Source organism: Pelodiscus sinensis, chromosome 2, assembly GCF_052426305.1.
Source record: "Pelodiscus sinensis isolate ZL-2025 chromosome 2, ASM5242630v1, whole genome shotgun sequence".
Lineage (NCBI taxonomy): Eukaryota > Metazoa > Chordata > Testudines > Trionychidae > Pelodiscus > Pelodiscus sinensis.
The window spans coordinates 133,243,890-133,268,320 of NC_143053.1; the positions used below are offsets into that span (position 1 = coordinate 133,243,890).

Genomic DNA, 24,431 nt, shown 5'->3' on the forward strand with positions numbered 1-24,431 from the left:
GGCCAGCCTTAACTTCGGTTCAGGGTTCACTCAATGTGGACATGCTATTTCAAATTAGCAAAATGCTAATTCGAATTAGTTTTTAGGTCTAGATACACTAATTCGAATTAGCTTAGTTCAAATTAACTAATTCGAATTAAATTAGTTCGCATTAGTGCTGTAATGTAGATATACCCAGAATGTTTACCTAGTCTGAATTAAGCCCTCCGCTAGTTCGATTTAAATTTGAACTAGCGGTTTGCATGTATAGCCGCTATTAAAGTTAATTCGAACTAACGGCTGTAGTGTAGACATACCCTGATTTCCTTATCTCTTCCTTGTCAAGTCCTTTTGCTTCCTTTATTATAAGACAAACAATTCATTTTTTAGCTACAGAATTTCCCATATACTTTATGAAGCACAGTAAAAGTTTACAAAATTGCAAATATAAGGGATTTAAGATTTTTATTATAAAGTACTGTCTGAAAACACGTAATTCCTCCAGAATGGGTATTTGTACACAGTATTTGTTTATGACTTAGAAGATAAACAAAATATTTTCAAGAATATGGTAATTGTATAAACCTGTGAGAGCATGAATTTTTGGGAAATGGAATTTTTGGAAAAGAACACATGGACTATTATTTTACAAAAACAATTCATGTGGTCCAGTCAGATAAAATAAATGAACCACTAGTCCAAGGAGATGGGAGTCCTCTTGGCAACTATGCCAACCCTGTTCTCCAAAGATCACCAGCAACACATACCTAAAAAATTGTGCTTATCCCATACTCTTCTTCAAAATGTACCTCTTCCCTTATGCAATAATACACATTCATCTCTCAAACATAAGCAACATTTTGCTATTGATTGAATGACAGCATTCCAAATGCTTCAACAATGCTACTGTAATTCTGTAGTGTATGGATTATAACTGTGTCGTTGTTTTTAATAAAGGGGAGTGAGGAAAACCATACTATGCAACTGTTAAACCAAAGAGAAAATGGGGAGGAGGAAAGAGATGAAACATGTACTGTTGACTCTTAAAAGCCTGTGAACTCACAATTTCCCCCAATTTTCTCAAGGAGGTTGTGACAGATAGCGGCACTAGTGTCTGAAGCAAAGCTTTATCAAACAAGCCTAATTCTGTTATACACAGTAGGCAGTGCAGATGAACTGCCTCTAAGAGACAGCAAAATACGTGAAGTTTGTTCACTGATTGGGTGATTGCCCCTAACCCTTTCTTGAAGGAGAGGGTATATGATTTAGCAAGAAACCTAGTTTCACTCTTAAATATGAATATATGACTGAGAGTCTGACACAAATCTCTTTATTTTCCAGGGAAGAGAATGAGCACTTTCTAGTACATATGTAGAGCAGAAAGGGAAACTGAAGTCAGGTGTAAATATGAAGGCTCAACGACATGTGTTTGTTACCAGATCAATTAGAATCTGTATTGCTAACCTATGCCCTGCTCCTATTTTTAAAGACCTAGTAACAGTCCAAAATGTTCGGCATGCAAATGTTAATGAAATGTTTTGTGGCAATATCTTTGTACAATAATGTAGGCTTTATTTACTAAGGAGAAATCCTGCAGTGGAGTGCGGCAGTTTCGTGAGAGGAGCGATGAGTCTTGTAGTGGCATATTTAAAGTGGAAAATGTACGTAAGAGTCAGTGTGACAGTGTCTGGGAGTGGAGGGAAGCGTGATGGAGGACGACGACGTTCAAGAGAGGGAATGTATAGGTGTGTGCAATGTTGATTGGACTGTGTCCATGAGGCGACGATGTTTGTGATGAAAAGGAGCAAGTGACTGTGTCTGTGGGTAGACAATGCTGGATGGAGGGAGGACAATTTTTCTGTCTGCTTGGGAAAGATGAATAGTTTTGGAAGGAAAGTGAGTATTTATAAAGGAGAGGTAATGGTGTGGCAATGGATGCTTTGTGTGTAGGGAGAGAGAGGTTTTTGAAGGGACAGAAGAGATGCATAGTGAGGAATTTTAAGAGGAAAGGTTGATTGTCAAGGGCAGGAAGGTGAGCATTTTGAAAAGGGGAGCAGCTGTGGGGAAGTGACAGGCTGTTGCAAAGACAAATGCTAGTGTTAGTGGGAAGTTGAATGGGGGCCATTGGGAAAGATCATTGTGTGGAAGAGGCAAAGGTGATAGTGTTAGAAGGGAATGTTTCCCAATGGGGAGTAGGTGACAATGTCCTTGGTGTGTATAGTTGCCCTGGGTGTGAGTGCCTCGGTGTGCGCAGAGGGGCAGAGCTGCCACCTGTTCAGGTTTTCCCATGATTGAGGCCTCTGTTCTGGGCAATCTGTAGGGTACCCATAGCCCACCGCCAGCAGTGCAGGTCTCTGGGCTCAAGATCATGCCAGATGCTCTGGCTTGTGGGACCTGAGAGGCGGCTGCCCTAGTAGCGGTGGGGGTGCGTGGTGACTGTGTTCCCGCTATGACAGAGCCCCGGTGGGGGAGGGGCACAGGGGTGACGGCCCCCAGGAGGGAGTGCGGGGGCGGGGGGAGGCGTCTCGGTGTCTGTGCCGCGTGGCGGTGGCAGTGGCTGTCTCGCGCCGCTCGCTCCCCCGCCCGGCTCGCGCGTGTAACGGTCTCTCTCTCGCCGTTCTGAGGCGGCTGTTTGCGTCTGGAGCCGGACTGGCGCGAGCCGCCCTGACAGCGGGACCCGCCCCCCGCCCGCGCCCGCAGCCTCTGCCCCGGTCACCTTCCCGGCTGCCGTGAGCGCAGAACGCGGTCCCCGCCCCCACCCGGTTCGGGCCGGGCCGGCGGGGGGATGAGCGGCGGCGGGGCGAGCAGCATCCACCGACCCCGGGAGCCGCCGCGAGACCCCGGCGCCGCCCCCCGCGAGGAAAGCGCGGGGCTGCAGCGGCTGCAGCCCCAGGAGGAGCCGGCGGCCGACGACCCCCCCGGGGCGGGGCAGAGCAGCGGCTTCGGCGGGACCCCCCGGGGCCCCTCCGAGGGGAGAAGGGGCGGCCCGGAGAGCGCCCGGGCGGAGGCGGGGGGCGGCGACAAGCCCGAGACCCGCTCCGTGTGCGGCAGCGACAGCGGCAGCGACAGCAACCCCGGCGGCGCCGGCCCCATCTGCAAGATCTGCTTCCAGGGCGCCGAGCAGGTGAGCGCCGGCCGGCCGGACAGAGGGACCCGGCGGGGACAGACGGACGGACACCGCCCATGGGGCCGGGGCAGGCTGCGGGAGGCTGCCGGCCCCAGCGCGCCGCGATCAGCACCTTGGACAGGGGCTGCGGCTGGGCCGCGCCTCCAGCTGCGCCTGCCCGGGCTGGACCCGCAGGTCCCGTTTGTGCGGCGGTTTGCCGGCCGCCTCTGCCCGGCTGGAAAGGCAGGAAATAGCGGCCTCGTGGCTCAGCAGGGAGCAGCCTGCACGGGCAAATCTCCTTCTCAAAGCTGCGTGTCCTCTGCGTGTTAATGAACCGGGACGAGCTTCCCCACTACTTTTAGGAGGAAAACCTTTGAAAAGGTTTCATGATTGGTCATTCCCACAGGATCGGAGCTGGAGCCTTCCACTAGCATTTTACTTTATACATGTCACCTTAGTCGGCCAGCTCCCTCTTTGGGCCATTATGACATAAAAAGAGGAATGCGGGTTGTTATACTTTATTTTTCTATTAAAAGAAACTAGAAAAAGAAAGCTATTATTGAATTGTCCAGTTAGACTTTAATATAAGAGACTATTAACTTGGTGTTTTATTTTAGAACATAGATGAGGGCAACTGTTAGTATGATTAGGTAGCTTAGTCTGTTATATTTCTGAAGTAGCATCACAGAAATAAGAAACAAAAAAGCTTCAAGCAAACACAATTTCAGTAAATAATTTGACATAGTATAATATTTTGACTGGAACGACATTTTTAGATTATTTTTTTGAAAACTGTTCATTTAGTAGAGAATTTTTATACTGTAATTTGACAGTTAGGAATCTTAACAGTACAATTGCTACTGTAAGCATGCAGTTCACTATGATGTCATGCCTTTCTTTTTTACCCATGATTAAGAGTAACTGCAGCGGAAATACATGCAACCATCCCTCTGTAGTTACTAGAAAAAGATAATAAATAGCATTACTGTTTACCCAAGAAGATCATTGGCATAATAATTACACATGCAGTGTAATGCACTTCAACCTGTTGTTTGCAATGTGGTAGAATATTTGGAGATAGTGAGAGATGATATATTTAAAAGAGCTCTAACTTTTGGTTGTTATTCTAGCCAAAAATACAAAATCTTAAGACAGTGACTAAAACAATCACATTCCAGAACACAAAACATGAAATATGGTATAAAAAAATAAAATCACTCTGATATTTTTGTCTTGTTTCAGGGTGAATTGTTAAATCCTTGCCGATGTGATGGGTCAGTACGGTACACACATCAATTGTGCCTGTTAAAGTGGATTAGTGAAAGAGGGTCATGGACCTGTGAGCTCTGCTGTTACAGATACCATGTAATAGCAATTAAAATGAAAAAACCTTGCCAGGTAACATTTTTACATACTTAATACAGACCAAAAATATTGCTTAGTTTCTATGTCAGAGACTTGCAAATGTTGATTTATGGCACACAGGTAGATTGTATAACATATTGGTTTTATTCTCCTCCCGAACATTGTCTAAACAGATCACTGCTGAGAGAATGCATGCCCTGTTGTGGAAAACTGGATCCCATTTCAAAGTGCTTAGTCATTGGGGAAGAGTACACATCAGAGCAGAATCTAGTCATTTGGCAGGGAGTGGCTCTTCTGGCCTAAGCCTACTTAAAGAAGTTCTTGCTTCTGCCCTGATAAGAACGGTCTGGATCCCTTGCCGGTAAGCAGAGCAGCCAGGCCGTCTAAGGACTCATAGTGCACTCTGGATCTATTTTATTCAGCACTGTGCAGGAATTGTTAGGGTTAAAGAGTCATTCAGTAATATGTATTAATTCTTTGGATCTGGTAATAACTCAAATATTGGTTCCTCTTATGTCCTGGATTCAAAAGTGGAATTAAAGCTATCTTTTCCTTTGGGTCTTAGCCAAGTTCTACAAGACTGAGGAGAGGGACAAAAGGTGGCTTGATGATACTTTTACATTTTCATGGAATCATAGAACGATAGAGCTGGAAGAGATCTCAGAAGGCCATCAAGGCAGGACCAATCCCAATTAAATCAACCCAGCCAGGGCTTTGTCAAGCTGAGACTTAAACACCTCTAGGGATGGAGACTCCACTACTTCCCTAGGTAAAACCTATTCCAGTGCTTCACCACCCTCCTAGTGAAATAGTTTTTCCTAATATCCAACCTGGACCTCTCCCACCACAACTTGAGACAATTGTTCCTTGTTCTGCCATCCATCACTATTGTGAACAGCCTTTCTCCGGCCTATTTGGAAACTCCCTTAAGGAAGTGCAGGTCTCTACACTTATAGGAGTCTGACTAATAAGATGGGTGAACTAGAGTACCTCATATTAAAGAAGGAGATTGACATAATAGGCATCACTGAAACCTGGTGGAATAAGGAAAATCTGTGGGACACAATCATACTGGGATATAAAATATATCGGAAGGATAGAGCAGGCCGTGTGGGTGGCGGAGTGGCACTGTATGTGAAAGATAATGTAGAATCAAATGAAATAAAAATATTAAATGAATCAACATGTTCTATAGAATCGCTATGGATAGTAATTCCATACTCCAAAAATAAGAAATTAGCAGCAGGGATATATTATCGACCACTTGATCAGAACAGCGATACTGACATTGAAATGCTGAGGGATATTAGAGAGGCTACCAAAATAAAGAACTCTATAATAATGGGGGATTTTAATTATCCCCATATTGACTGGATACATGTCACCTCAGGAAGAGAAGCAGAGATAACATTTCTCAATGGCTTAAATGACTGCTTCTTGGAGCAGCTGGTACAGGAACTCACAAGGGGAGAGGCAAGTCTCGATTTAGTCCTGAGTGGAGCGCAAGATCAGGTCCAGGAGATAACCGTTACAGCTCCGCTTGGGAATAGTGACCATAATATAATAACATTTAACATTCCTGTGGTGGGAAGAACACCTCATCAGTCCAGAACTCTGGCATTTAATTTCAAAAAGGGGAATTACACAAAAATGAGGAGGTTAGTTAAACAGAAATTAAAAGGCACAGTGATTAGAGCCAAATCCCTGCAAGCTGCATGGAAACTTTTTAAGGACACAATAATAGAGGCCCAACTTAAATGTATACCCCAAATTAAAAAACATAGCAAGAGACATAAAAAAAGAATCACCGTGGCTTAACCACCATGTAAAAGAAGCAGCGAGGGACAAAAATGCATCTTCTAAAGTGGAAGTCCAATCCTAGTGCGATAAATAGAAAGGAACATGAACACTGTCAAGTCAAGTGTAAAAATGTCACAAGAAAAGCAAAAAAAGATTTTGAGGAACAGCTAGCCAAAAACTCAAAAAGAAATAACAAAATGTTTTTTAAGTACATTAGAAGCGGGAAGCCTGCTAAAAAAACCTGTGGGTCCCCTAGACGATCGAGATATAAAAGGAGCAATCAAGGACAATAAAGCCTCTGCGGAGAAACTAAATGATTTCTTTGCTTCAGTCTTCACGGTTGGGGACGTTAGGGAGATTCCCAAATCTGCACCATCCTCTGTGGGTGATGAATCTGAGGAACTGTCCTGGATTGAAGTGTCATTAGAGGACGTTTTGGAACAAATAGAAAAACTTAATGTCAACAAATCTCTGGGACTGGATGGCATTCATCCAAGGGTTCTAAAAGAACTCAAATGGGAAATTGCGGAACTATTATCTGTGGTTTGTAACCTATCCTTTAAATCGGTTTCCGTACCTAATGACTGGAAGGTAGCTAATGTGACACCAATATTTAAAAAGGGCTCTAGAGGTGATCCTGGCAATTACAGACTGGTAAGTCTAACTTCAGTACCGAGCAAATTAGTCGAAACAATAGTAAAGAATAAAATTGTGAGGCATATAGAAGAACATAATTTGTTGGACCAAAGTCAACATGGTTTCTGTAAAGGGAAATCATGTCTTACTAATCTATTAGAGTTCTTTGAAGGGGTTAACAAACATGCAGACAAGGGGTATCCAGTAGATATAGTATACTTAGATTTTCAGAAAGCCTTTGACAAGGTCCCTCACCAAAGGCTCTTGTGTAAATTACATTGCCATGGGATAAGAGGGATTGAGAACTGGTTAAAAGACAGGAAACAAAAGGTAGGAATAAATGGTAAATTTTCAGAATGGAGAGGGGTAACTAGTGGTGTCCCCCAAGGGTCAGTCCTGGGACCAATCCTGTTCAACTTATTCATAAATGATCTGGAGAAAGGGGTAAGCAGTGAGGTGGTAAAGTTTCCGGATGATACCAAACTGTTTTGGGTAGTCAAGACAAAAGCAGACTGGGTATGTCTACACTACCCCGCTAGTTCGAACTAGCGGGGTAATGTAGGCATACCACACTTGCAAATGAAGCCCGGGATTTGAATTTCGCGGGCTTCATTTGCATAAGCGGGGTGCCGCCATTTTTAAAACCCCACTCGTTCAAACCCCGTGCAGCGCGGCTACACGGGGCACGAACTAGGTAGTTCGAACTAGGCTTCCTAGTTCAAACTACCGTTACTCCTCGGGCTTCATTTGCAAGTGCGGTATGCCTACATTACCCTCCTAGTTCGAACTAGGAAGGTAGTGTAGACATACCCACTGTGAGGGACTCCAAAAAGATCTCACCAAACTGAGTGATTGGGCAACAAAATGGCAAATGAAATTGAATGTGGATAAGTGTAAAGTAATGCACATTGGGAAAAATAACCCCGACTATATGTACAATATGATGGGGGCTAATTTGGCTATGACAAATCAGGAAAGAGATCTTGGTGTTACTGTGGATAGTTCCCTGAAAACTTCCACACAGTGTGCAGTGGTGGTCAAAAAGGCAAATAGGATGCTAGGAATTATTAAGAAAGGGATAGAAAATAAGACACAGAATATCTTACTGCCCCTGTATAAAATATGGTACACCCACATCTTGAATAACGTGTACAGATCATAGAATCATAGAATCATAGAACTGGAAGAGACCTCAGAAGGTCATCAAGTCCAGCCCCCAGCTCTAGGCAGGACCAATCCCAACTAAATCAACCCAGAGATCACCTCAAAAAAGATATTTTAGCCTTGGAAAGGGTTCAGAAAAGGGCAACTAAAATGATTAGGGGGTTTGGAATGGGTCCCATAAGAAGAGAGGTTAAAACAACTGGGATTCTTCAGTTTAGAAAAGAGGAGACTGAGGGGGGATATGATAGAGGTATATAAAATCATGAGTGGTATGGAGAGGGCAAATAAAGAAAAGTTATTTATTAGTTCCCATAATAGAAGAACTAGAGGACACCAAATGAAGTTAATGGGTAGCAGGTTAAAACTAATAAAAGAAAGTTATTCTTCGCACAGCATGTAGTCAGCATGTGGAACTCCTTGCCAGAGGAGGCCGTGAAGGCTAGCACTATAACAGAGTTTAAAGAGAAGCTAGATAATTTCATGGAAATTAGGTCCATAAAAGGCTATTAGCCAGGGAATAGAAATGGTGTCCCTGGCCTCTGTTTGTCACAGACTGGAGAAGGATGGCAGGAGACAAATCGCTTGACCATGGTCTTCAATCCACCTTCTCTGGGACACCTGGTGCTGGCCACTGTTGGCAGACAGGCTACTGGGCTAGATGGACCTTTAGTCTGACCCAGTACGGCCATTCTTATGTTCTTATGTCATTGTTGAACCTCATCAGATTTCTTGTGGCCCAATCCTCCAATTTGTCTAAGGCTCTGGACTCTATCATGGAATTCATAGAATCATAGAACCATAGAGCTGGAAGAGACCTCAGAAGGACATCAAGTCCAGCCCCCTGCTCTAGGCAGGACCAATCCTAACTAAATCAACCCAGCCAGGGCTTGGTCAAGCCAAGACTTAAACACCTCTAGGGATGGAGACTACACTACTTCCCTAGGTAACCCATTCTAGTGCTTCACCACTCTCCTAGTGAAATAGTTTTTCCCAATATCCAACCTGGACCTCTCCCACCACAACTTGAGACCATTTCTCCTTGTTCTGCCATCTGTCACTACTGAGAACCACCTTCATCCAGCCTCTTTGGAACCTCCCTTCAGGAAGTTGAAGGCTGCTATCAAATCCCCCCTCACTCTTCGCTTCTGCAGACTAAAAAGACCCAACTCCCTCAGCCTCTCCTCATAGGTCATATGGTCCAGCCCCCTAATCATTTCGGTTGCCCTCCACTGGACCCTCTCCAATGCGTCCACATCCTTTTTGCAGTGGGGGGCCCAGAACTGGACACAATATTCCAGATGTGGCTTCACCAAAGCCGAGTAAAGGTGAATAAGGACATCTCTGGATCTGCCGGCAATACTCCTCTTAATGCAACCTAATATGCCTAATATGCCATTAGCCTTCTTGGCTACATGGCACACTGTTGACTCATATCCAGCTTCTCATTCACTGTAACCCCCAGGTCCTTTTCTGCAGAACTGCTACTTAGGTGGTTGGTCCCAAGCCTGTAACAATGCTTGGGATTCTTCCGTCCCAAGTGCAGAACTCTGCACTTGTCCTTGTTGAACTTCATTAGAATTCTTGTGGCCCAATCCTCCAATTTGTCTAAGTCACTCTGGACCCTCTATCTGCTGTCAAGCGTATCTACCTCTCTCTCTAGCTTAGTGCCACCTGCAAACTTCCTGAGGGTGCAATCCATCCCCTCATCCAGGTAATCAATAAAGATGTTGAATAAAACCTGTCCTAGAACCGAACTTTGGGGCACTCTGCTAGAAACTGACTGCCATCCTGACACCGAGCCATTGATTACTACCCGCTGGACCCGGCTTTCTAGCCAGCTTTCTATCCATCTTACCATCCATTCATCCAATCCATACTCCCTTAACTTGCTGGCAAGAATATTGTGGGAGACCGTATCAAAAACCTTGCTAATGTCAAGGTAGATCACATCCACTGACTTTCCCATGTCCACAGAGCCAGTTACCTCATCACCGAAGCTAATCAGATTGGTCAGACATGACTTGCCCTTTGTGAATCCATGTGGACTATTCCCAATCACTTTCCCCTCTTCCAAGTGCTTCAAAATGGATTCTTTGAGGATCTCCTCCATGATTCTTCTGGGGCCTGAGGTAAGGCTGACTGGTCTGTAGTTCCCTGGATTATCCTTCTTACCTACATTTGCCTTTTTCCAATCATCCAGGATCTTTCCAAATCACCATGAGTTTTCAAAGATAATGGCCAAAGGTTCTGCAGTAACATTTGCCAACCCTCTCAGTACCCTAGGATGCATTAAATTTGGACCCACGGATTAGTGTATGTCTAGATTTTCTAAATAGTTCTTAACCTGTTCTTTCTCCACCAAGGGCTGTCCTCCTCCTTCCCATACTGCGTTGCCTAATGCAGTAGTCTGGGAGGTGACTTTGTCTGTGAAGACATAGGCAAAGAAAGTATTAAGTACTTCAGCTTTTCTCATATCTGTCACTAGGTTACCTCCCTCATTCAGTAAGGGCCCCACGCCCTTTCTGATGACCCTTTTATTGCTAACATGCCCGTAGAAACCTTTCTTGTTACCCTTCACATTCCTTGCTAGTTGCAATTCCAGTTGTGCTTTCACCTTCCTGATAACTCCCCTGCATTCTCAAGCAATATATTTATACCCCTCCCTAGTCATCTGTCCAAGATTCCACTTCTTGTAAGCTTCCTTTTTGTGTTTAAGCTCACCAAGGATTTCCCTGGTAAGCCAATCTGGTCACCTACTATATTTGCTTTTGGTACTGTGCATCGGGATGATTTCTTCCTGTGCCTTCAATAAGGTGTCTTTAAAATAAGTGGGAAGTCACCCACATCTACTTCCCCTAATATTTCCTCCCTGTTTGTGATCAGCTGGGGAAGCTGCACATTGCCTCTGTTCGGTTCGTTCAGCACTTGTATGAAGAAGTTACTCCCAACATTCCCCAAAAACTTCCTGGATTGTCTGTTTATTACTGTATTGGTCTCCCAAGAGATGTCAGGGTGATTAAAGTCCCTCATGAGAACCAGGGCCTGCAATCTGGAAGCTTCCCTCAGTTGTCTGAAGAAAGCTTCATCTTCCTCATCCACCTGATCAGGTGGTCTATAGCAGACACCAACCGCAACATCACCCCTGTTGCTTCCACCTCTAAACTTAACCCATAGACTCTCAACAGGCTTTTCTCCCTCTATATACTGGAGCTCCGAGCAATCATATTACTCTCTTACATACAGTGTAACTCCTCCTCTTTTTCTCCCCTGCCTGTTCTTATCTCAGGACTTTGGTCACTGTCCCCCAACGAACCTAGTTTAAAGCCCTCCTCACTAAGTTTGCAAGCCTGCCCGTGAAGATGCTCTTTCCTCTCTTGGGGTTAGGTGGATCCCATCTCTTCCTAACAATCCTCGTGCCCAGAACGAGGACCATGGTCAAAGAAACTAAAGCCCTCCAACACCAGCTGTGCAACCACGCATTTACTTCCATGATTCGACGATCAGTACCACAAGGGATGAGAACACCACTTGCACTTCAAATTCCTTGATCCTTCTTCCCAGAGCTACATAATCTGCAGTGACCCACTCAAGGTCATTCTTGGCTGTATCGTTCATTCCTAAGTGGAGAATCAGGAAGGGGTAGTGATCCAACAGTTTAATCAGTTTTGGAAGTCTCTCGGTAACATCCTGAATTCTAGCTCCTGGTAAGCAGCACACTTCTCGAGATTCCAAGTGCAGATGGCAGATGGATGACTCTGTCCCTCTTAGGAGGGAGTGCCTGACCATCACCACGCGTCTTCTTCTTTTAGGGGTGGTGGTCGTGGAACCCTCATCTCTAGGACTACGTATCCCATGCCTTCTGGTAAATGGTGTCTCCTTCTGATTTCTTCCCTGAGAGGTCCCTGCCAAAGTATTCTCTGCAAAGCCTGTGCAGTGAGCCTGAAAGCAGTTACTTACTTCTACAGGAATGAGGGATACCTGTGTTGGCCTTCTCCTAGAGGTTACATGCTGCCAGTTTTACTCCTTGTCCAGTACTGCCCTCACTGGCTCTTCAGCCTGCTGTACCTGCAAAATTAAATGCTGCCTTCTATCAAGGAAGTCTTCATCTTATCTGATGGAACATAGGGTTGATACTTGGGCCTCAAGTCCTCTAATTTTTTCTTCCAAAATGGCAACCATCTTGCACTTAGTGCAGGTGAAATCCCTTGTATATTCTGGGAGAAAGACAAACATGGCACATGTGGTGCAGGTAACAACAGCAGACCTATCACTTTCCATACTTGCCTTCCTTCTGAGAAGGAGTAACGGTATTTCGAATTAGAGAGCCTAATTCGAACTACCTACTCTGTGCCGCATGTAGCCGCAGGCACGGAGTCCGCACTAAGAAGGATTTAAAAATGGCGGCGCCCAGCAAGATGCAAATGAAGCCTGGGATATTTAAATCCTGGGCTTCATTTGCAACTTTGAATGCCTACATTAGCCACCCTAGTTCGAACTAGGGTGGCAGTGTAGACATACCCTAAGTTATTAACCTCTTCCCAAAATACAGTGCTTATCACAGATCTGTTTGGAATCCTAAAATATTTGTGACTAGAAGACTTAGTTGACATTGCCTAGGTCTTTGAGGACAGGGGCTGGGGTATAACATGGTGAGCACTCACCACCATGGCACCTCCTGCTGGTGCACCCTCTTCTGGCTGGTGTCTCACCTTCTGTTAATTGTTTTCTGTTAATGGCTCCACCACCTTGTTAGGACCTGCTCCCTTCCCAGACCATGGCACCCTTCCCTCTGGGTTCTCCCCTATAGAATTTGCATATCCTCTCATGGAATTTGCATATCCTTTTTCAGCACTTCTGCGTAGTCTAGATGAGCCCCGTGATATTAATGGAGGAAGTGTGGGGTCTGGGATGGAGGTTGGGTGAAGGAGGCAGTTGTGACTTAGGGGAGTGGACTGAGGAGCCCGAGCTTGGGCTGTGACCTAGGGCAGGGGATTGGAGAACAGGAGGGTTTATAGGGGTTTGATGTAGGGCAGGGAATTGGGGTGTAGGAGTTTGGGTTGTAATCTAGGGCAGGAGGGGATTGTGATCTGTGGCAGGAGATTGGGGTGCCAGATCTGGGAGGGGATAGGTGTTCAGAAGGGGACAGAGGGTTTGGATATGTGGAGTAGGGGGGCATGAATGGAGGGCAGAGAGTTGGGGGAGGGGTTGGGGTGCCAGAGGCAGGCTCTGGCCAGGAGACTTACTGGGTGACTCCTGGACAACAGCCCAGCATGTTTCTCAGGCAGTCATCATACCTGCCCTCCCCCTACACAGGCTGCAGGGCTATTTGTGTGTGAATAACTACGAGCCGGACAGAAGGAGACATGGTGTTTTGTGTCTGCCTGTTATTCAAACAGGCAGCTCCCACTGTCTGCTTTTCTGAGCGGTGTGTGGGTGGGGCGAGGCAAGCAGGGAGCCTATCTGGGGCTCTCTGCTGTATCCGTGGGCTGGATCTGGTGGGTTGGCAGGCCGGATCCAGCCCACAGGCCATATTTTGCCCAGACTCAGTATAAAAAGATTGTAGCAGAACAGGAATAGCTCCAGAATTCTAGCTTGAAGAGAAGGAAGAAAGAAGGAGGAAGATTTAAGAATCTCATATAAACATCCTTCTCTCTTGACACATGTTGTCATGATAGGGCTGATAAAGTTTACCTAAGCAAACCTAGTAGTGCTCTTCATGAGAAATTTGTGGGACACAAAAGACAGGGTGCTCATTATTAACTTTAAGCACCCTTAGTTTTCATGTTTTATCAAAATTTAGATGCATCAAAGCAGGTATCTGCAGTTGACATAACTGTGCTTGCTTCTAGAGAAAGCTATATCCTATCATTTAAAATATTGAAGAAATTTGTATTTTAAAATACTTATGCTTGCCAACATATAAGCTATTCGGTCATTAAGGTATCACCTGTATTTTACATTCTCTTCATGAGAAGTCATACATATGGAACTTTGTGTCTGTTGCTATGCCTCTGAGAAAGTAGGTTTTCTGAATGTTTAATCATATTTTCCATTGGAATAAAAATATTAATTGTGTATTTTCAGAACCTTTGTTGAGCTCACAAAAATGTTGGGTTTTTTGCTTAAATAAGAATTTTACATGTGTAAAAGCAAGTTTCAAATCCAATATTGCATAATGAATATTATGGTTAACATGTATTTATTGGAACAATCTCAAACTGGCAATCAGAACAGGAAGAAAGCTTTTATGTCTTCCAATTGGTATCTGTTCAGCTTAGTCACAGTATTTAGAGGTGAACCACAAGTAGGCTTTATAAACTTTGCTCAGCTGTAGCAATCCATGGTCAATGCCCACATAGCCAGGCTAAGAGGGAGAGTTAACACATTTAAAAATAACATACTACTTCTTCTTAAATCCAGTAACATATCCACTTGCCTGCACCTTCTCTGATGTGACACATCAACATCCATTATGTTATAAGTTGTCAAAAAAGCTAGATAGGTTCATGGAGGTTAGGTCCATCAATGGCTATTAGCCAGGATGGGTAGGAACAGTGTCCCTACCCTGTGTTTCTCTGGAGGTGGGTGACAGGGGAATGATTATGTGAGGATTACCAGTTGTGTTCCCTCCCTCTGGGGCATCTGGTATTGGCCACTGTCAGTAGACAGGATACTGGGCTGGATGGACCATTAGTCTGACCCAGTATGGCTGTTATATTCTTATGTAAAATCTCGCTTGAGCATAGAGCTGACTATGGGCAAAAGGGGAGTCAAGTAGGTACTGCTTTTGTTGTACATTGCATTGTTTTGCAGATTTTAGGTATTCTAAATTATCCTTGAAATAAAATAATCATTAACACTTTGCAAAACTGCATGATATATGCAAAAAGACACTTGCTTAACCTCCATGGGATGGCTTTATATCTGGTGAGGTTTTACAGTAGTTCGGTCTTCCCCAGTTCAGAAACAATGGAATTATCATACTAGATTTGATTAGTGACTAACAGCTGGTGTTTCTGAGGAAGAACCTTGTAGAAGGCACTTGGAAAAGTACTGATGGGGGTGGGAGAAGGGTCAGTAATTTCATTTCTGACCTTCCAGTAGATAGAGCTAGTATCCATGCCTGTTATTTTTAAAGTACTTATAATCATAATTTTAGATGTTCTTGTCCAGGCCTGCTGTTGGGGGCGGGGGGGAGGAGGAGGATAGCAAAGCGAGTAATTGCCCTGGGGTCCAGAGATTCAAATAGGCCCCAAGCTCCTAGATGCTGCCACTGAGTTCTGGTCACTTTTGGATTGCTGCTGGAATGCTGAAGCAACACTCTGCCTGGCTCTGAGAGTTGGAGTGTGGGGGCGCAGTGGTCTGGGCAGTGCTAAGGGCTGACTGCCCTCAGTCCTTCTACTTCCACATGAGGCCCAGCTCTACAGGGGGCATGGAGCTAGGGATCCCCCCACCTTGTCCCAGGGCCCACCGCTGTTCTTATCATCCTTATAAAACCATGGTTTTTTTAATCCTGCTTAATTCTAGGCCTCAGTGATATTTTGTAACATTGAATGCCATAAGCTAGCTGTGTATTATATGAAGAAGCATTTCCTTTTTCAGTTTTCAATGTACTTTATTCAAGTTCATTAAATATCTTCTTACATATATGGTAGGAGATTGGAAAAATATCAATGCCTAATCTTCTTTCACCATACGCTTATTACCATAACTTCTCACTTGTTATTCTAGTGCAAGTAATCCTACTGTTTTTACTCTCTCTTCAATTGAGAATTTTTCCATGCCTCTAACATAATTGATATTTCCCATCCTTGAACCCCCTTTGAGATAGAATAACCAAAAATGAAGTTATTCCACATAAGTTAGTACCATTAATTTAGTGTAATATTTTTAGTATTACTCTTTATCCAATTCCTTATACGTCTTAACACTTGACTTTTTTGATCACTGCTACAGCCATGCATCTCATAGAATTATAGGGCTGGAAGAGACTTCAGGAGGTCATTGAATCCAACCACCAACAAAAAGCAGGACCAATCCCAACTAAATCAATTCAGCCAGTGTTTTATCAAACTGGGACTTAAAAACCTCTAGGGATGGAGATTCCACCGCCTCTCTAGGTAACCCATTCCAGTGGTTCACCACCCTCCTAGTAAAATAGTTTTTCCTAATACCCAACCTAGACCCCCCCACTACAACTTTGAGACCATTGCGCCTCCTTTTGTCATCTGTCATAAAAAATAACATTGTTTTCTCCCTGGCGGGAGAGCTTTCCTAGAAGAGCCCCCGGGGTGTGGCAAAGGGGAGAAGAAGGCTGCCTAGCAACATGATATTGCAAAATGACTTACAATGGTGCTCACCCCTTTTAAGTGGTTATAATTCATTTAGAAGCTAGTTATGTGTATAAGGGTATGTCTACACCACAGAGTTAATTCGAAATAACAGACGTTATTTCGAATTAACTTTAATAGATGTCTACACATACAAACCGCTATTTCAAAATAAATTTGAAATAGCGGAGCCCTTATTTTGAATTATGTAAACCTCATTCTACGAGGAATAACACCTAATTCGAACTAGCTAATTCAAAATAAGTGCTGTGTAGACACTTATTTCAAATTAGGGGGCCTCCAGCCCTTCCCAGTTCCCCCTGGTGGACACTCTGGGCCAAACTAGGAAAACTCCTCTCCTCTCCCCCAGCCCGGGGGCTCTTAAAGGGGTAGACTCTGGCCAGACGGCACTTGCCAGAGCCAGGCCTGCCAGCAATCTCTGCCCCTGACTCAGTGGCCCCAGGATGAGCCAGGCAGCCAGTGCAAGCCAGCTCTCCCCCGGCCAGTCCCCCAGGGGCCAGCCAGGGGCCATCGACAGCGCACACCCTCATGGACTAGTGTGGAGACCATGGACCACATTGAGGTTTGGAGGGAGGCCCTCAACGTCCATGATCTCCATACTAGCCGGAGGAACGCGGCCATTTACGGCCGCTTAGCGGCCACCATGGCCAGGAAAGGCCACAGGCGCACCCAAGTGCAGGTGCGCCTGAAGGTGAAAGAGCTGCGGTAGGCATATGCCAGGACCACCAGGGGCGGTGCTGCAGCAGCGTCTAACACCTGCCACCACTTCCCCACTCTCGACCGACTCCTGGGGGGCAGGGCTATCTGCGCCAGCCCGGGAGGCAGCGGGCTGGGACCGGAGGGCCCTCACCCGGGCACACCAGAGGGGCCACCGCCAGCTGTTCTGGCACCGAGTCGGCAGGGTCGTCCAGGAGGCCATACCAGGTAAGTGCCACCACTGTCCCCTACCCAGGGGGGAGGCGGAGAGGGACACCAGGGACCACGCGTGTCGGCCATGCCTCCCACAGATCACAATGCCACCTGTGCATGTGCGAACATGTGCCATGCCACCTTCGGGCAGGTTGCTCCAGCTACATGACACCCAGGGGCCGTGGCCCCATAGGCACATGCATGTATGAAGAGACCTGACACGCTCCCGACCCCGGGGCAGGACCCAGCAGGACGCTCTCCCTTCACACGCCCCCTCTACACAGAGGCAGGGGACATCTCCCCCCCCCCCCCCCCGACCCCAGCCACACTATACACAGCACAGGGTCATGGGTGCAGTCTTGGGGAAGCTCCCAGTCCCGGGGACAGCCAGACATCCTGACCATTGCCTCTGTGCAAGCACAGCAGCTCTGATGGTGCAGGGTACGGTCGCCCTCACGTTGGGTGGGGGGAGGGGAACTGGGCATCATCCACTGTGTCCCCAGGGAGAACTGACCACTTCTCTTCTTTCTCTACAGCTGCACCAGGTGCTTGTGCAGGGTGCATCACCCTGCCCGGGACATGCTCCTGCACCCATGGCCTTCTCTGGACCACCAGCACACGGCAGGAGTACAGGGACCAGCCCTTGGGGGCCCTGCGAGCCCGGCACCACGCCATCCAGGCCTGGATGCTGGAAGACCTGCAGCTGCTCCGGGAGCAGCTTGCTGAGGACCAAACAATGAACGCAAACCTGCAGGCCCTGCTGCAGCACATGCTGGTCCTGCGCCTGCTGCCTCCCCAACTACTGTTCCTCCTCCCACTCTTGCCCCCCTTCCCACCTCTTCCTCCACAACCTCCACACCCTCCTCTTCAATGTCCACACCCCCCACATCAACCTCCGCACCCTGCTCTCCATCCCCCCGGGGAAGCCAAGGCCCCCTCCCTCGCTGTGCTGGGAGACGGTTGGCCTGGTGAGACCCCCCACCCCGAGTGCTGAGCTTCCCCTCCCCCTTCTTCCTCTTGTTTCCCCCTTCCAGATCCCTCCTCCCAGTTTCCCCCCTTCCCTCGCTCTCTCCTGACCTCTCCCGCCTCCTTTCCCCTGTCTCCCCAGAGTTTCATTCCCCCACCCCAGTTGTGTTAAATAAAGACAGTTTATATTTTTGAAAATACGTGTCTTTTATTTGACATCAGGAAGGGGGGGCTAGGGAAGGGTAAGTGGAAGGACGAGAGGGAGGAATGGGGCACAAGCCCACAGTGGGGCAGACTGTTAGTGCTCCTCAGGGTGGAAGCTCCCCCTCAGACCCCCTGGACTTTGACATCCCCATGATGGTCCTCTCGGATGGCAGCCAGTGCAGCCAGGCCACTGGCAATGTGTCCATGAGACGCAGCAGAGTCCCATGGGGCAGGTCTGGTTCCATGTTGCAGAGTGCCGTGGTGTCCTGAGTGAGGGTAAGCAGAGCACTCCGAGACACAAATGCTTTGCTGTCCCTCAGCGAGGTAGACCAGCAAGCAGAGAAACCTGAGAACTGTCCAGGATGGGGGGTCGGATCCCCTTAAGCACAGACCTCGGATAGCCTGAGGCAGCAGCCCCACACACTAAGTCCAGCCCTGATGCCCTGCTATCACTGGTTCCAGCCAGCCTTATCTTCGATTCAGGGTCTACTCAATGTGGACACTCTATTTCAAATTAGAAAAATGCTATTTCGAATTAGTTTTTGTGTCTAGATGCGTTATTTTGAATTAGCTTATTTTGAATTAACTAATTTTAAATAAATTAATTCGAAATAGCGCTGTAGTGTAGACATACCCTGAGTAGATTAAGTTATTCTTTCCCAGGTGGATTATTTTGCATGTGTCAACATTGGAGTTCATCTTCCATTCATCTAGCTTGCTTAAGTCCCTCCAAGTTTATTTAGTCTTTTCCAGTCCTGAGGAAATACTTGCTGTCCCCTGAAAAATGTACCACTTTACTGCTCACCTCTAGATAATATATATATGGAATACCACTTAGCTTTGTATGAAATCTTGAGACGTACTATTATTAATCTTTTGCCAGGAAGAAAATTGACTGTTTATTCTAATCCTTCATTTTTGTCTTAGCCAATGTCTGATCCATGGAAGTATTTTTTCTCTCACCTCAGAGATTTCATGTGAAATACTTTTCAAAGGCTTGTTGAAAGATCAAATATATGTCAACTGCTTCTCTTTTGTTCACTATTTTATTGACACATTTAAAGAATGGTAAGAGTGTGCCAGATATGGTAAGGTGTCCCTACAGAGCAAAAGACAGTGATAATGAAGCTCACTTTTACACTTGTTTCATACCAGATTAATTGCACTTACTTCAGAAATACCACTCCTGATTTAAAAAGCGATAACTCAGAAGAATCAGGGCCAGAATATTTCTCGGGGATTCAAGTTGTATGTCCTGAGTAAAGACCGAGAGTTTTACAACATGGTTTTGGTGTTTTGCTTCTTTTCTTCTGTCTATTCAGTACCTGTTGTGACAACTGAGAAACTTGTAAAAAAATTTCTGTGCATTCCTGTTTAAAGGACACTTGGAAAAGAACGGATAGTTCCATCAATGGCTGTTTGTCAAGATGGTTAGAGATGTAACCCCATGTTCACTGCAACACTAAACCTTTGATTGCCAAAAGCTGAAAGGGGAAGACAGGGATGGATCACTCCAACTGCCCTGTTTAGCACACTCTCTCTGAAGGCTAGGTATGGGCCATTGTCATGACACGGTTAGATGAGTCATTCAGCTGAGACGATATAGCAACTCTTGTACAGGTTGGACCGCCCTGGTCTGGCACCCTCAGGACCTGATTGGTCCCGGATGAAGGATTTTTCTAGACCAGGGGACATTATTTTAGGCCCCCTACCACTCTCCCTGCCCCATGGGCTTCCTAGCTTCCCCTGCAGCTCAGCTGAGCCATGTGCCAACTCCTGGCAACTCCCCAGTGCAGCTAATCTGTGCACCAGCTCTTGGCAACCCCCCTCACCACAGCCCAGCTGAGCCACTTGCTGGCTCCCTGCCCATCCTTCTCCCCTGCAGCCCAGATGAGCTGTGCACCAGCTCCTGCCCCCCTTCACAGCCCAATTTAGCTGAGTGCTCACTCCTAGCTGCCCCTCCACTGTGCAACTGAGCCATACATTGACTCCCGGGGCTCCCTCGCAGTCCACCTAAGCTGCCCACTGACTCCTGCCCCCATCTCCCTGCATTGCACCAGGAATTTCTGATCCTAGAACATCCATGGTCATGCTGGACCACAGATGTTGCCAGACCAGAGAATCTCAGATTTTAGAGATGTAACCTGTATACATATACATATACAATGGGGCTGTGCCCCCTGCTTGCTACACTCACCAACCCCCCTCTCTGGGGGTAGGCAGCCCTGGTTCTCCCCTGGACACTAGAGAAGGCCAGGCTGAGGCATGGCAGCCCTGGCCTGCCCCAGCTCTCCTGCCTGTAGATAATGGGACTTGCTCTCTCTTTACTCCGCCTTTCTTTGGCATGCTAAGAGTATGGCAACCAGATCAGATCCTACAGATATATCTAATTTGTGAATTAGCAGGGATTAGACCTGAGCTGGAATGCTGAGCATTTTAGCAGTATTAGGACTTTCGGTGATATTGCGCATGTCCACTGGCAGAAATTCTGGCATCTCGGGAACTAAGACCTGTCCAAGGATTTGTATCTCATCCTTACATTTCTGCTTTCAACATCAAAGAGTAGATAAATAAGTACCAGACATCCTGGAAATGAAGATGGCCAATTATCAAATGATGTTGGTAAATTACCACTTGTTTATAAAAAGCAGTTGTTTCCCCTTTCCCAGTTATGAATGTCATTCTTAATCCAAATGGGAACCCTTGACGAAGTCCCTCAGTAATTCAGGAGGAGGATTAGAGTCCTGTAATATTTGTCCCAAACCAAACATTTGCATTTCCTCTTCCTTCCAAAGTTAAAACCTTTAATGATGATATCAAAGAAAACTTAAAACATGTAATTCATTTTCTTTTAAACATAACAAAAAGAAAAATGAAAGACAAGTTCATATGACCATACCTTTATTTACAAAGGAACCTTAAACTTGCCAAAATTGTACTGGGAAGGTTTTTCTGTTTATCAATTTATGACTAATTTTTTCTAAATATGTTTGAAAAATTATATTTATTCTGAACAATTATGTGACTCACAAAAATAATTTTTATTACATTTGAGAGTGTTGTTTTGATTTCTAATATTTAGCAAAAACACAATTATTCTGGTTCTGACTCACTTTGGTAAATGTGAAGAGAAGAACAGAAATGTTGGTTACTGATAGCGTTATAGAATAGAAAATTGTTAAAAGCACTCTATGGCTGTAGCTGAGAAGTATGAAATGGTTTTTCAATTGAATACATAACCCTAATAAGATCCAAATATAGTTCTACAGATTTTAAATACTGGTAAATTGTATTGTATATGTACAGTACCTTAGTTGAAGGAAACTTACTTTGATTTCTATTCTGTATAAAACTAATATGAAACTACAAAGTCTTTTGTTGGTCTTTTTCATGAGGTTTTGATATTGTCCTTCCCATAGTGTCTTGATGGTACTTGTGACATAAATGCAAAAGGCAAGCTGGATTTTCTGAGGTTGAATATTTTTGTCCTATGTATTCATAGTAGGATCGAAATAAATGTAAATCTTCTAAAGTACATTTCTAGATGATGATACGGATGACATTAAAATAAACCTTAACATAACCAGTTTCTATACTACTAGTCTCTTTCCTGCATAAACTGTGGTGTCAAGAATATTAGCAATGTTGATTTATATGAATATGTAAATGATTTCTAGTTTCAGGAGAAAACAGGAGTTGAATGTAAAGTTTGCAAAAATAACATTTTATCTTACACTACTTTGTTTCTCTTCTAGTGGCAAAGCATTACTATAACACTGGTTGAGAAAGTGCAGATGATTGCTGTAATCCTAGGATCTCTGTTCTTAGTAGCAAGTGTGACTTGGCTTCTCTGGTCAGCCTTCAGCCCCTATGCAGTATGGCAAAGAAAGGACATCCTTTTTCAAATCTGCTATGGAATGTATGGTTTTATGGATCTAGTGTGCATAGGTAAGCTCAAAATATTAAACAGCACAGACTATGATTTAAAAGTATAACTATGGATCAAACTTTCTCTGCTTCTGTATTCTTAGCTAGCATATTAAACAAACACTTGACTTTCATAAAAGTAGAGACACCATGAGAGGGGAACCAAACACAAATGTAGCCCTCAGACTGTTCAAATCACTTTCCCTAAATGTTAAATTCCTGGAGTCACAATCAACTTTGCCTACTTTGACATTTAAAGGGGAGGATCAATTGGTGAAATTATAACAAAGATTTGATGAAAGGGACTAATGTTCTCTCAAATCTTTCTGTTCTCCCAAATCTTTCTTTGTTGCTAATCAGAACTAGATATTTCCATCAAGGATAGAACAGGTCCTGGCAGATTTTCTTTTAGAACTACGTATCTAGGACTACACTGAACAGAGTTCTGTAAATCACAATCTTAGAAAGAAAGTATACCTAATAGGGTGCACTCCTATTGTGAAATGAAAAAACTCATTCAAGAGTTCTGCTGATATCCTAAACAGACCAAAAACACTGTATAAGTGCTAAGCATTTTAATGTATTATACTTTGAAAGCAGAGCTCAACTGGTATATGATTCCATCACTTTAAAGGGTAAGATGTAACTTTCTGAAAGCTTTTGGGTTTTGTGTGCATACATGTTTGTACTTCCTTTAATTAATTGATCCCAAAATGTTTAAATAAAATCTTTTAAATAGTTAATAAAGCAACTATGAGCTGAATGTGAAAGAAGTTTATACTCAAATAAAAATAGGGATTTTAGTCTCTCTAAGAGCAAGACAGGCATAATAATTTGAACTCAAATATTTATATTAATAACATGATGAAAAGTATAATGCTTTTAATTTTAAAAGTCTCAGGTGTTTTGCAAGTATTGCTGTTAACTCAGTTTTATATATCGGGAAACTCAGGGAAAGGGTGGTGACTTGTGCCCATAGTAAGATAATGACAAAGTGAGGGGGAGAACTTAGAATTCCAGATTCTCAGTGTTCTGCTCTGCATGAGAACACAGTGCCTCCTATTATACTATGTACACGTTATCATACATTTCTGTTGATAACATAGTTATTTGAAACTAGTTGTATTAATTGAATTTATTCATTGGTTTTATTTGTAACAGAAATCAAACTCTAATCAGTTCAAAATATATTGCTTAGTATCTATAGACAGTTAAAATACATTAGGGTATGCATCTATAGAGCTAAATGTATCAATGGAATAGTATCGTGGATGTTCTAATGAGAAAATTCAATTCTAAGAAAGGATTGCTAAGAGTTATAAAATAGTCACCGGAATGTCCAATATGAATTTTCATATCTAGATTTAAAACAATGCACAGTAGTGATACAGTACTTGGGAATCTGCCAGTGGTCTTGGATATCTAAATATATGCATATAATTACAGTCTTATAATTAATACTAATACATTCATTAAAATCTCTATATACATTTTTCTAACTATAGTTTCCTTACTTGAACATTGACTTTTAATTAATGGTAACAATCTTACTACAGTCAAAGCTCGGGTACCCAGCTTATTGGGGGAATGGAGGGTTTTGTTGAATTGAGTGATCTGATTATCTGAGAGCTATAATTTACCGATGGAATACAAATTTTCAAAGAATTAGAATACAATACAATGCATGAAATATACAATAGTGTACACATACTCACCAATCCATTAGTAGCAGTGCACTGCAGTGTAGTTGCTTTCTTGAAGCACTTAGGTGTATACAGGAAAAGTTTTCCAAACATTAGATTATCTTATGACACAACATATCACTATTGACAGCACATGGTGTACACCGAAATCATCAAAAATATATGTATTCCCTGATTTTAGCTTGCTTACTTGTCATCTGTCTCTTTAGCATAAAAGTAGAGCGCAGAATATGCAATTGCATAACATGCTGGACAGTATACTAGTCCTGGTTACCAAATTGAAAATTTGTATGGGGAGATATCAGAAATGCTGATTAATTG

The 24,431-nt window shown here is 44.3% G+C and overlaps 1 protein-coding gene across 1 annotated transcript in view; it reads left to right on the forward strand.

The window, feature by feature from the left end:
- The first annotated feature begins 2,473 nt into the window (after positions 1-2,473).
- MARCHF11 (membrane associated ring-CH-type finger 11) overlaps positions 2,474-24,431 on the forward strand; it is a 54,308-nt gene continuing 32,350 nt past the window's right edge. Inside the window, exons 1-3 of the mRNA XM_075921453.2 lie at positions 2,474-3,103; positions 4,328-4,483; positions 22,236-22,428. Coding sequence (XP_075777568.1) covers positions 2,765-3,103; positions 4,328-4,483; positions 22,236-22,428 — 688 coding nt within the window. The 5' untranslated portion in view covers positions 2,474-2,764. The remainder of the gene's footprint in view (positions 3,104-4,327; positions 4,484-22,235; positions 22,429-24,431) is intronic.